The sequence below is a fragment of the Vanessa atalanta genome, chromosome 19 (assembly GCF_905147765.1).
Source record: "Vanessa atalanta chromosome 19, ilVanAtal1.2, whole genome shotgun sequence".
Classification (NCBI taxonomy): domain Eukaryota; kingdom Metazoa; phylum Arthropoda; class Insecta; order Lepidoptera; family Nymphalidae; genus Vanessa; species Vanessa atalanta.
In genome coordinates this window covers 3,922,124-3,935,077 of record NC_061889.1, presented here as the reverse complement: position 1 = coordinate 3,935,077, position 12,954 = coordinate 3,922,124, and the positions used below count along the sequence as shown (strand labels likewise).

The 12,954-nt window shown below is 29.9% G+C and overlaps 3 protein-coding genes across 4 annotated transcripts in view; 2 read left to right on the top strand and 1 right to left on the bottom strand.

Annotated features, from left to right (window-relative positions):
- Nucleotides 1-913: 913 nt before the first annotated feature.
- LOC125071479 (short coiled-coil protein B) lies at nucleotides 914-2,309 on the bottom strand. Its single transcript, XM_047681741.1, has 2 exons — nucleotides 1,956-2,309; nucleotides 914-1,707 (listed from the first exon to the last, which is right to left on the bottom strand). The coding sequence occupies exons 1-2, from the start codon at nucleotides 2,215-2,217 to the stop codon at nucleotides 1,565-1,567; spliced, it is 405 nt and encodes a 134-aa protein (XP_047537697.1). The 5' UTR covers nucleotides 2,218-2,309; the 3' UTR covers nucleotides 914-1,564.
- Nucleotides 2,310-2,613: 304 nt separating this feature from the next.
- On the top strand, nucleotides 2,614-4,707 carry LOC125071276 (39S ribosomal protein L19, mitochondrial). Its single transcript, XM_047681445.1, has 6 exons — nucleotides 2,614-2,812; nucleotides 3,041-3,274; nucleotides 3,475-3,617; nucleotides 3,761-3,940; nucleotides 4,238-4,392; nucleotides 4,533-4,707. Exons 1-6 carry the CDS (start codon nucleotides 2,746-2,748, stop codon nucleotides 4,663-4,665), a joined length of 912 nt encoding a protein of 303 aa, XP_047537401.1. The 5' UTR covers nucleotides 2,614-2,745; the 3' UTR covers nucleotides 4,666-4,707.
- A 941-nt stretch (nucleotides 4,708-5,648) lies between these two features.
- The window catches only part of LOC125071511, a 221,628-nt gene continuing 214,322 nt past the window's right edge, over nucleotides 5,649-12,954 (top strand). For both annotated transcript variants that reach the window (XM_047681795.1, XM_047681794.1), the window contains exon 1: nucleotides 5,649-5,844. The gene's annotated coding sequence lies outside the window, so the exon portion shown is untranslated. The remainder of the gene's footprint in view (nucleotides 5,845-12,954) is intronic.

Below are 12,954 nucleotides of genomic sequence, written 5' to 3'. Positions count from 1 at the left end.
ATTTTTGAAGAAATACTAATAAAAGTTAATAATTCATTTTCTTCAAGGAATTTACTGTTTAAAACATTAAGGGAAATATAAAAATAGGACAACCCTATTCAAAGTTACGTCACGCAGAGGTCACGTACGTTTCACGCTACTACCGTCTGTCTGTTGCATGACTGTTTTTTACCCATGTCACCTGATGCACGTTTTTAAGCTCTGTCATTAATCCATGACTACATATTCGCTTGATTTTTCACTTTTTTGTTGTATAATGTCTGCGTCATTTTTTACAGTCATAGTCGGAGATTAATATGGTTTGTTACAAATTATCATACGCATCATATACATTGATTAATCACTCTACTACTTTTATATTTTTATCCGTGCCTTTAGATCCTCTTAAGGTAAAAATACAAACGATAAAAAAATTAAGAATTTGTAGTCTATAAATTTCAGTTTGCCAGTGGTTTTTACTTACATGTGAATTATTATATCAAAAGCTCTAAAAATGTAGTCTCTCTTACATACATGTACCTACAGCATAAGAAAATAATGAAATGTACAGATTTGATGTATCTTTTTTAATATTATTTCTAGTAGTGAACAAATTAAAGTAAAAAATTTGTATATGTAATAATAGGTACATATTTTGTTATACAAGATTAAAAGTTTTTATTGGTTTACAACTAAATTGCTATCAAAACAAAAAAATGTGCATTGAAAATAGTTGCCGGAGTCGAGTTCATATATAAAGAAATTTGTCTCTGAATTAATACTTTTTGTACATAAGAAAACCGAAAGAAGAATGGATATGTATTGTATCCTGTACATTAAAAAGAGAGAAATAAAATAATACACAATATTGTTAATAAATATATTTAAAAGCTATTAGATTAAACAATAGTAGAATTATACATGATTTTTGAGATTTCATTTTATTAAGAGAGCTTTTATATTAAAACAATTTGTGAGTGGAATGTATATTAAAGTGTATTATTGTAATATAGAAGAATGTTAATTGGTCTTAAACATTTTTACGATATAAATATATCTATCTAATTTAACTATAGGATTTTAATGCATTGATAAAGGTATTTTACACTAAAGCATGGTCACAAAAATGTTCTAGAAGAAAATAAAAAATTAATTACAAAGTTAATATAAATATAGTGTTACTTAAACAATTACCCTATTTTATACAAATTTTCAATTTATAATAGCACTGCTTTAAAAAACAAAGCCTTTTTCAGCACCACACACACTGTAGCTTTTTAATATTGGCAGCATTGTCAAGCTGGTAAGTGCCACATTTACAACTAGGTGAATAACATTAGCCGAGATGAAAAAGGAAAATGTTATCTTACAGGTAAAATTCACTGGTAACTCATTTCTTTTTATGTTGTATTTTTTCTTTCCAATTTCCTTTTTTTTATAGGTTTACTTTAAATAAAAAAAGTATTAATAAAATATCAAATTAACATTTTTTTATCCCAATTATTATAAAGGTTTAATTCTGTAAGCATTTTCCTTCTCAGTCTTTCTATATACCAAGGCAAATAATTAGTGCCAGATTAGTAATTTACTTTTTATGCACATTTGGTGTAGTAGACTGAAATACTGATGATGCAGACATTAAATTTTCTATGTATTGGCCTAAAACCTGGTTTTCCGAACGTAATTTCAAATTTTCTTCTTTCACTGAATCAACTCTTTGTGACAAATCTGTAAACAGTGTAAAATTATTTTATTAACTTCACTACATAATACTTAACTAACATATTTTTATAAAAATATACTATTAACCAAATATGGTTTGCAGGGACTGACATTTTCGAATAGTGAAAAGACCTAATTTTGAGAACTATTTAGTAAGACAGGAATACAAATATAAAAAGGCAAAACATAAAAGTTTTGTTTTATTGTTAATGTTTAACGACCGTGACGATGTAAAAAATAAATCTAACAATTACCATCCAATGTATTTTGAAGTTCTAAGACTTGCGATATGAGCCGTGCTTTTTCTTCTTGTTCATCGATTCCAGAGTCTGGCTCAAAACTACCTGGGCCATTTAATCCAGGGCTCGAAGATCCGGTGTAGGAGCTAGGTAGAGAGTCCATAGACCTACCGTGATCCAAGCGATTATTATCGACATCATCTGAAATAATTACTTGTGGGTCATCATCAGCTAAAGGGATATTGTCATCATTACACTTTTGCATTAACGAAGACATTTCTGGTTGTTACAGGCCACAACGAGCATAAATTAAGGTCACGCTAATAATCGATAAAATGTTTGGATTATTACTTTGACAAGACAAGAACCTACTTGTATCTTTGACAGATGTCATTCCTTTTTTTAAGTTCACTCTTTATATATGATTTAAAAAAAAAAGTGCTAATATAACGTAACCTTACTTAGAAAAAAATAACTCCAAGTAATTTGATCATAAATATTAAATTAGATAGCATTTATACAAAACTATAGGCAATTATAATCAAAATATTTAATATATCTACTTTATATATTTTTATCTTTCACCTGTTTTATTTAAGATTCGCTTTTTTTTTAACTTTTTTTTAATCTATCAAAATCTACTCTATTTTTATAATTTACATTCAAACTTCAAATCATATTGAAACGTCAAATTCATCTTGAAAATGTTTATTTAATATTTAAGCATTTATTTTATTTAATTGTAACGTGCTCAGAGTTAATTTTATTTAAAAATATCGTTACAATTAACATTAAACTAAGTAAAATGTCACTAGTTATACGAAAGTCAACTATAGATATTCTATGTGCGGCGAAATGGATCGCCAGAAGAGGTTAGAACCATTTTTAATTCAAACATTAATAATTTCGAATTGTCTACTAATTATTTATTTTTATGATACCTTTTGCATGGATAAAAACGCAACAGTTATTCAGTTAGTTCAGAAAAGATTTAAACTATGAAAAATAAATTATTTATATTTGTTTTTAAATTAACATTTGAACTATTTAAATATAATAATATCAATAAATGTTTAAAGCGAATTTTGCTTAAATTACAGATTGTCGAGCTTTATCATCAGTGCCAGAAAAGGTAGATATTGGTGAAGAAGTAAAAGAAAGAGTACCAGGACGTAAGCCCCGAGCTCATAATCCTCTACTTGAGTACAGGCATGTTTATCCTGAATTTCTCCCAGACCCAAATCCGAAATGGAGGAACAGCCTCCGTGAAAAGATGGAACGAGCAGATATGTTAAAGAGAAGAAGTCAGATTGATATACCAGAATTTTATGTTGGTTAGTGTGTCCATATATTTACAGGGTACCTACCTGTAGTGAAAAACAATAATGTATTGTTTCAAACTAAATTAGTAAACAAAAACTTTGAAAATCATATTAAAAATCTATGTATGTCTCCTTTTTAATACAAATAGATTAAATTTGTTTAATATTTTACTGTAATTTTTTGCAACTTTCATAAATATTTTCGATTCCAGGTTCTATAGTAGCTGTGACAATATCAGACCCACATGCTCAGGGAAAAACAAATCGCTTTGTGGGTATATGCATTGATCGTAAAGGCAGTGGTCTCAGAGCTGAATTTATATTGAGAAATGTTATTGATCATCAAGGAGTTGAGGTAAAGTTGAAATATAACAATATGATGGATATTTAATTTTTTATTTTCATATTATTGAATACATAAATCTTTTTCATTTGTTGCATCATATTTATTTAAACCGGTTGTCCTGTATTGTTTTTAATCTGCAATGAATATTTTAGGTTAGATATGAATTGTATGATCCAACAATTCAATCGATACAAGTACTTCGATTGGAGAAGAGGCTTGATGATAAATTGTATTATTTGAGAGATGCATTGCCTGAGTACTGCACATTTCCATTAGATATGGACCCAGAGATTCTTCCTGAAGGTACACCTGTGCCTCTTAATCCTGTCCAGGTAAATAACTAACATTATATAACATATACAAATAACATGTAAATTAGACAAATTTTTAAACAAACTTGATATTATTAATTCAGTCTAAGAGTTAGACTTATCAATTAAATCATGTGAGCGAATGTTAAACTATACATTTTGTGGACATCAATGGCACAATATGGTTGAGCCTTCATTGCCCTCATATAATAAATACCTTCTGAAAAATGTTAATACTTGATGTTTAGGCAGGTATATTAATATAAAGATTTCAACAACACACTATATTCAGTTAAAGATTGATTAATTTTCATGAAGGTGAAATTAAAACCAAGGCCTTGGCTCGAGCGTTGGGAAAGACAAGAATTAAAAGGAGTCTCAAATATTGAAGAACACTTGAAAGAAAAAGACAGAGTTCGAAGAGAACTGAGAAAGACACCTTGGGAAAAATACGATTTGATGAAACAGTACAGGTATTATTAACTTAAGTGAATCTTAAAAAAAATCTACTGTGAAAATTATACTTTATTTTAAATATCTTTCATGGTTATCACGTTCTGAAACTAGTAGTGTGCTACTGGCTAATAATAAAAATGTGATTTTTCTTTTCTAGGAAAACAATTCCAGCTGAAGATCAGTCAGAGATTTGGAATGAAGTCTACAACCAGTTACAACAAATGAGAGTCTCTCGTAAAAAGATGTCGAGAAAACGTACATTCGCCACACCCAAAACCCAACTTGCATAGCTTATTTCATATAAATGTAATAAATTAGTCCATACATAGTAATACTGCATTTTGTTTTATTTAGTCAAGAATGATAATTTTAATTATGTTATGTTAACTTATGATACTGTCTGTCGGACTGTCTGTCGGACTTGTAATCCAAGGAAAGATATAGGCTACTTTTCTATGCGATTACCTTAGCGAAGTCGTGGTCGACAACTAGTAGTATGTATATAAATAAGAAAATATTCATATAAAATTTTGTTAAATAAGCATTACATAAACATATATAAGCAGCCCGTAAATGTCCCACTGCTGGGATAAAGGCCTCCTCTCCCTTTGAGGAGAAGGTTTGGAGCATATTCCACCACGCTGCTCCAATGCGGGTTGGCGGAATACACATGTGGCTGAATTTCGTTGAAATTAGACACATGCAGGTTTCCTCACGATGTTTTCCTTCACCGCCGAGCACGAGATGAATTATAAACACAAATTAAGCACATGAAATTTCAGTGGTGCCTGCCTGGGTTTGAACCCGAAATCATCGGTTAAGATGCACGCGTTCTAACCACTGGGCCATCTCGGCTCAAATAAGCATTAACCATAAAAAATAAAAATATGTCACTGCTCTAAAAAAATAGATCTCATCTATTACTCAACATTTATAATCAACAAAAAACTTTCAGACTCTAACAACAAGCAGAATGTTGTCGATAGATGGCAGCAGAATTTAACTTTTACAACATATGTTAGAACAGATTATAAAGTAAAATGTACAACAGACACAAAACTGTTCTTTATACGACACGACTGACGACTTATCGTGATCAATATTTGGTATGAACTTCATAAATAAAATAAAAAAGAATTCATTGTATCTACGTCATTATTTTTTACTAAAACAATCACTCATAAATAATATAAATAATTATTGCCTTCTTTACAAACTTATTCAGAAATGATATCGTTGGATATAAAGTGACCGTAAAAGTGCAATCTATGCGTGCGGTACGGGCGGTTCACGAAATAATTTGATTTCTTATTATTTCAATAAATGTTAACATAATATAGTGCATTTTAAGTTACTCTACTCGTAGAAACTTATTTAATAGTGTTTATGTTAAGTTCCTAATGTTTAAAGTTTCCTGTATAAGTTTTCGTGTTGGAATTTGTATTGCATTGCACTACACCTGTCGCCGGGTAAGTACTTGTTTTATTGCAATTCTGAATAAATATAAAGCTTAAGCTAAAGTTATATATAGCTCTGCTGTGGAAGTGATACCGTTCCTTTTCATTCTTTATGTCATTATAAAGTTTCCTCAAAAGCAATTGATAAAATAAATGGGTTGCATGTAACAAATTGCAAGTGCATTTTGTCCAACCTTGATTTATTGATTTGCGTGTATACAATTGAATATTTACTATGATTATGTTTCTGTCTGCCCTCTTTGTTTGTTCAATGTCTACATTTTCAATTGATGGATATATAGTATCTACTATCAAAACTGAAATCTACATTAAATTTATTATTAAATAATGTTGTTGTGTTGTTGATTTTACAGAATATTATTATACTTATTTAAAAGCAATAATCAAAATATTAGGATAGAGTAATTGGTCTTTTCTGTGCTTTTATATACTACAATGTCATCGATATACAATTGTTGTACATATATTAAGTGAATAATTTTTTTTTACATTCTAATTTTGAAGGTTTTATTTGATGTAATCTGTATCTAAAAAAAGTAGTTATATATTGTTGCCTAACGTAATTACAGAATCGTAATCACTACGGAACCACTGATTTGTTCATTTTTAGAATTTAGTTTAATTTTAGTTTTGAATATTCAAACCTATTGTTGTCAGAGTTAATTCAATTGGAGGGTTTATTTTAGGAAACATTATTCAAAGAAATAATCAATGAAATGTTGGATTGTTTAATACACATGAGTGTTTTACATTTGTAAATTTATTTATTATTTCATGGACCACAAAATTTTCTATAAAAATGTACCTCTTACTTTTAGAAAATTTCTGTACTTAATTTATTCTTTTCAAACTGCAATTTATAATATCTCTTTCATTTTCTTGTACTACTCAGAGACAAAATGATTCTGTGAGGTGTGTTTAATTTTGTATTTGACACTATGCTATTTAAGTAAATTTATTCATATATTTCTGGTCTGAGTTAGTGTTATGTTAGGTTCTTAGTTATATAGGTTATTTGAGAATTATTACTCAAATTTTAACTTTTATTCTTACAAAGATCAAGTTTGATTCAAGTTGTATGACGGTAGTATAAGTTGAATTGTAAACATCATTATTGTATTCTAACAATAAAAAAAGCAGTACAATGGTTGTTAAAATTACACCAGAAACCTTAAACTAGAATAACCTTTGACTTGTGCTATAGTATTCCTGTATGTGAAATGTAAACAAATAACTAGAAAAAATAATAATAATGAGGTTGACAGCCAATATTTATATTCATTTTAACTTTAACCAATGAACCAAATTTAATGAAATTTGCTATGAAGCAAGCTTGAACCTCAAGGATGGACATGGCATGGTTTCCAGCCATTTGCCCTGATGGCACACCCCTAAAACGCGAGTGAAGCACCATGGGCTACAACTAGTATATTATATTTATATATTGTACTAGTTGTGGCCTACGGCTTCAGTGGTTTGACCATGAAACAATAATAGACGAATACAACAGATAGAATTGCATTAAAAATATCGGTATAGACTATGCTATAAAATTGAAACTACCACTCTTAGATCTAGATAACATTGTAAAAAAAAATTTTTTTTTTTCGACTTTGACTGAAATTAGACCTAACTTAAGACTAAATACATAAACACCACTTTTATTCACATAATCAGGTTTGAAACGCTATCTGTAATCCGTATCCGTATATTTTGGTTTCTAGTTTGTGATTACTTGTTTTTGTTAGCTAAAATAGAAACACGTGTGTAGGAGGTCATTGCCCGATAATCCCCATAGCCCCCAACAACCTACAATTTCCTACGTTGTGTCAATTCCCTTGTGGAACTACACTTCCATGCCTTTAAACTTATTTGCATAACTACCAACAATTCTATTTCAATGCATAATTAAGTCGTAATTAAATGTATTATAAATGTTGCCTTACAAAGTGTCATTGATACGAACACTTGTCTTGGAACAAGTTTTTGATAAGTGTTATGAATCACGAATTGAATTGATTGACTAGTTGCAAACTATCCTTAATACTATATCCTTAGTAGCCTTGTCTAGTGAAGACTTCGTCTAGCTGTGGTATATTTAAGTTTTTTAGTTTATGTACTGTTATGTTCGTGTTTAAGCATTAAAATCAAAGTTTACGATTAATTTTAATTATTTGTATTACATTTCACGATGTGCTATAAGAGTTAGAAAAAAACGTTTTACCCAAATTAAATTAATCCACCTAATTGCGAAATGCATTGCATATATAATTTATACATGATGTATTAATTTAAAATAAAACTATAAATCTTATTATTTATTTTTAAACGAAGTGAAGAAAAAAATCAAAACGAATATACCGTCGTAAAATGTTTATCGTATGTGCTCAACCTATCAGCGCGTGCTTTATCTAGCTTTCGAAACCGGATGACAATAAAACAAGCGCGAGATTGAGTGATGTTAGTAAAATATAGAGTTTCGTTGGCCTTAGTTTAAGTTGACGAGAAATAATATTTTCGTTCGTTCGTTCATTAACCGAGAGATATAACACATTCATATAACAATACTAAAACACTCTTCGACAAGGGAGTGCGTATTACATTAATTTTGAAATTGCTGCTATTTGTTGTATATTCACATTTTATACATAAATGAAGATAACGATACACTATAAATACTCAAGTGACAACCTGTTAAAGTTGACACACACAACTGTCATCATCATATGCTTCGTTTCTTGGAAATGATAATAATATGGAGTTTTAATCTCATCCTCCATATGTTAAAATGTCAAAATTTTCAAATTATGTGCAGGTGTTTTCATGTGTAATTAGATAATTTAGAATCAATAAAACATCGTTGATTTTCGTTATTTGAAATCGCGGTCTGTCCTTACGATCAAAGTATCTGTGATTACAGCTTAAAAAAAATTTAAAAAGTTCTATTAGTTATGCGTAAATAACAATAAGCACGAAATTCCAGATACGATTAAACAATAAAAGTCGTTACTATATACGTTATTTCTGTTTCTATTATCTTGTGATATAGCGCTAGTTTTTTTTTTTTACTTTCTTACGTATTACGAAACTTACAACTTCAATGTAAAATACGGAAGCTTGTCTATAAAGTCACTTCTCAATCCTCTGTTAATTCTGGAATCGATTGATCTAAAAATAAGAGTGAAGACGTTTCTTAAAGTGAGTTATTTATAGACAAACTTTGGACGCGTTACTATTTCATCAACTTGAACGCATCATCATGTTGTAATATATTTTATTTAGCTATAAATCAACGAAATCGGGTATTGAAAGTTTTAGTATTTGTATGTCTGGTATCATTGCGCTAATTACTAAATTGGATAATGACCAATTATATTTTTTTTTATTGTATGTAGATGGACGGACAATTGGCCAAAAATAATGGCGCTGCAAAAAAATATATACCATTTCTACTGCGCTCATCGCTAATGCGCCACCAACCTTGGGAGCTAACATGTTATGTCCTTTGTGCCATGTTACACTAATCCACTAACCCTTCAAACCGGAATACAGCAATACTAAGTATTGCTATTTGACGGTAGAATATCTGATGAGTGGGACGTACCTATCCAAACGTGCTTGCTTGCACGGGTTTTGTGCAAGCAAGCACACTAATAAACGACAGTCACAACTATGTTTTTAATAATAAATAAAAGAAAATATATTTTTTTATTTGTGACCACTAAAACGAATGAAATTTATTATAATAGATTCAAAATGTTAATCAGTAAGGTGGAAATGGTTAAATATTAAATTGGATATTTGACTGTACACTTTATACTTATTTAAGATTATACCAGTTAAGTTACGTAAAAGATTGTAAAAAAGTTCTACGACTTCTTACTATGGCTGTTATTCAAACATTGCCTAAATTTTATTATCTTGAACCACATTTTATATCTCTATTATCATTTAGATAACTTTGTAAACAGTAAACATAGATTGTTATAGTTTTAATAGAAAAGAAAGTGCCGTACACGAAAGATGATCAGGTTAAAATATACGAAAATATTATTTGAAACACTGTTTTTTATGAATATAGTTCTAAGATTTACGAAAGTATGGAAACATATCAATGAAAGTATTTTGAATCAGATCAACAGCCTTAACTAATAGTAAGCTCCTGTTTGACGAAGGTATTTTTTTTTATTTCCAAAAAAAATAAATGTTTTTCAAGCTTAAGAGAATAGCTCGTAAAAATCTCTATTGCTCGAGAAAATCGCGGCAATATTTATTTTATTTTGATTAATTAAATACAATTCATTCCATATTAGGTTTTTGTTATCTTACTAATGTTATAAATTCAAAAGTTTGCATGGATGGATGTTTGTTTCGATCGAATGAAATTTGGCACTGAGATAGTTAGTCTGGAATAGAATATAGTTTACTTTTTATCCCTAAATCCTGTAAACCCTTCCCTAATACGGAGGTGAAGCAGCGGGCAGAAAGTATAAATATTTTATGTTGTATTAAATTTTCCACACCATGTTAGCGTTTCTCGAAGGATAAGTATCCGTTCCTATCATTTCGTTATGTAGAGATATAAAATCAGCACCAACGGTTTCTTATTACTGCTAGAAGTAACGGTCCCGCCGTTAATTGCTAGTTATACGCCGAGTGTAATAATAAGCAATATACTAGGTAAAATAAAGTAAGAACGCTGTATAAGTTTGATCGACCATAGATGTGTCGAACGTAAAATTAATAGTCATCGCTGTTGCAACCAAAACAAAGAAATAAGCAAGTAATTATGATAAAGAATGCGTGTTAAACAAAAGGTTCATCTCTGTTCAATCAATAAAACGTTGACTCATGTTAGCTGTGAAGGGCTATTGCTGTAATTGCTGCACGCAATGTCGTGTGGGGTCTCAGACTTCGCTTCGTCTTCATTGCCTGTGATGTCTCTATGCTCACTACTTCCTATTGATCGATGTTAATCTATTCTCGCTATATGAAAGAGATAATATTGCTTCTGTGATGAAACGTTGATGAATTTATGTATGCCGGTCTGCTAAATGGGTACCAGCCACCTGATGGTAAGTGATCACTACCTATAACACCTATAAACATTGGCGCCGTAAAAAAATTAACCATTCTTTGCCGCCACCTTTGCGCCATCAACCTTGAGAATTGCGATGTTATATCCCTTATGCCTGAAGTTAGACTGTCTCACCCACTCTTTAAACAGGAACAGAAGAGTACTTACTATGTATTGCTGCTTGACGGTAGAATGTCAAATGAGTGGGTGGGTCAACCCTGACGGGTTTGCATAAAGACCTATCAACAATATTGATTAAGTTGCAATATAATTGATTTATATTTGGTTTTCATTGGTATAAATGGACCGCTCTGTGCAGTCTCTATTCTCTAAGGAGACTGCACCTGTGTTTGCTCACACACTTGTTGCACTATAATAATATGTGCTGAGTAGTTTTTTGTCTCCTTTGAGTTTAGCCGCCGTGGTCGAAATCGGCCAGGACAATATAATATTTTTTTTGGATAATGCAAAATTTCTTCAATATTTTTCTTTAAAGTCACGTCATATTAAGAATATTACATAAAACAATTAATACGTATATAATATATATGTAAAAAATTTTCAATGTCGTGTAAAATTAATTTACTAAAATATACAAGTATGATTAAACTGTACAACGCCCTTTAGTAACACTTACGCAATGAAAATCTCGCAATAATTCTATACAAGAACATCCCACTATTTGAAATTGAACTTTATCCAAGGGCACGGGAATATGCTGAGCGTGTACAAATTGTTTGTTTGTATATTTGTAATATTGATGATGGTATTTACTCGCAACCGCCTTGTTTGTTTACTATTGTTTGATTTGAATCGAATTGAAACCTATCTTGCTTTGAAGGTATTTCAAAATTAAATATGTTGCAATTTTCTCTTGCTTTACACGAGCAAATTGATTGAACATAAGTAACCTGCTGTTCAATTCTTGCTTTTATTTATCATATTACTTTTCTGAAAGTCGTAAATAAGATTATAAAAATCACTATAAATTGAATGATATTTGTAATCAATTAGAGTTTTTAATTATAATACGAAACCATTTTCGTAGGTTTAATATCATTAAGCTTGTGTGACGTATAAAAGCTTATTTATCAAATTCATGCGTGTTGCGGGTCGCTTGTCATCGCATGTTTATGCGTTATAAATATTTCGTGACATTAGGGTTCGATTTTTACAGAGGGGTAACTCATTCCCTAAAGGTGTTTTGAGCGCTATTATTCAACTGCACTTACGCTATATTTATATTGAGACGTCCCACTGCGAATAAAAATACGGTCTTTTTGTTTTAGCATTTATACTTTTATTTAAAAAAAATTTATAAGTTATAAATCTTCTGTATTTGAATTATTATTAGAACTAGTCAATTTTTGTTCCCATTTGGAAATAAATTACTTTAATTAGCACAATATAAAATATTAAAGGATCAGATCTGACAAGTGTGGAAAATATTGTTTTATAAACTATGTATATAAAATATCTTGTTAGTCGCAATGTCGGTGTTTTTCAAACATTTTGTTCGCAATGTTTCGTTTCGATGTCATCGCAATCTGACATATCTCTCGTTTTTCCGGCTTTCTAGAGAACTCCTTTAAAGGCGCTGCAGGCTATTTCTATGCAAATCATAAGAATCAAGAATGCTGATCTTATGTTCACTTATATGGTATTTTTAAGATTATCGTTTAATGTAAAAAATGAATTATTATTGACATATATAGAATTAATGAATAATTATATCTAATATATTGCAAATGTAATCAAATATATGAATGAATCAATCATTTATAATTAGTTTAGTCTTATTGTACAATATGCAATGGTGTTCTTTACTTGAAGGTAATTTAAGTCGATGTTCCACGTTCTTAATATGTCATTGGTGTTGTCTTGTATATCTTTTATTTGAGACCCATATTAAAACATTATTATTACAAATTAAAATATAAATTATATTTTAAAGAATGTTATATAAGATTTGGCTGAGACAAGCAAATAGGAGACCCTATTATGTTTAATTTATTTTTTTATAC

Coding starts and splice junctions, on each gene's coding strand:
- LOC125071479 (XM_047681741.1), bottom strand. CDS start 2,217: ATGTCTTCGTTAATGCAAAAGTGTAATGATGACAATATCCCTTTAGCT. Junction 1,708..1,955: donor ACTTCAAAATACATTGGATG/GTAATTGTTAGA, acceptor CACTGTTTACAG/ATTTGTCACAAAGAGTTGAT.
- LOC125071276 (XM_047681445.1), top strand. CDS start 2,746: ATGTCACTAGTTATACGAAAGTCAACTATAGATATTCTATGTGCGGCG. Junction 3,275..3,474: donor TATACCAGAATTTTATGTTG/GTTAGTGTGTCC, acceptor TTTCGATTCCAG/GTTCTATAGTAGCTGTGACA. Junction 3,941..4,237: donor TGCCTCTTAATCCTGTCCAG/GTAAATAACTAA, acceptor ATTTTCATGAAG/GTGAAATTAAAACCAAGGCC.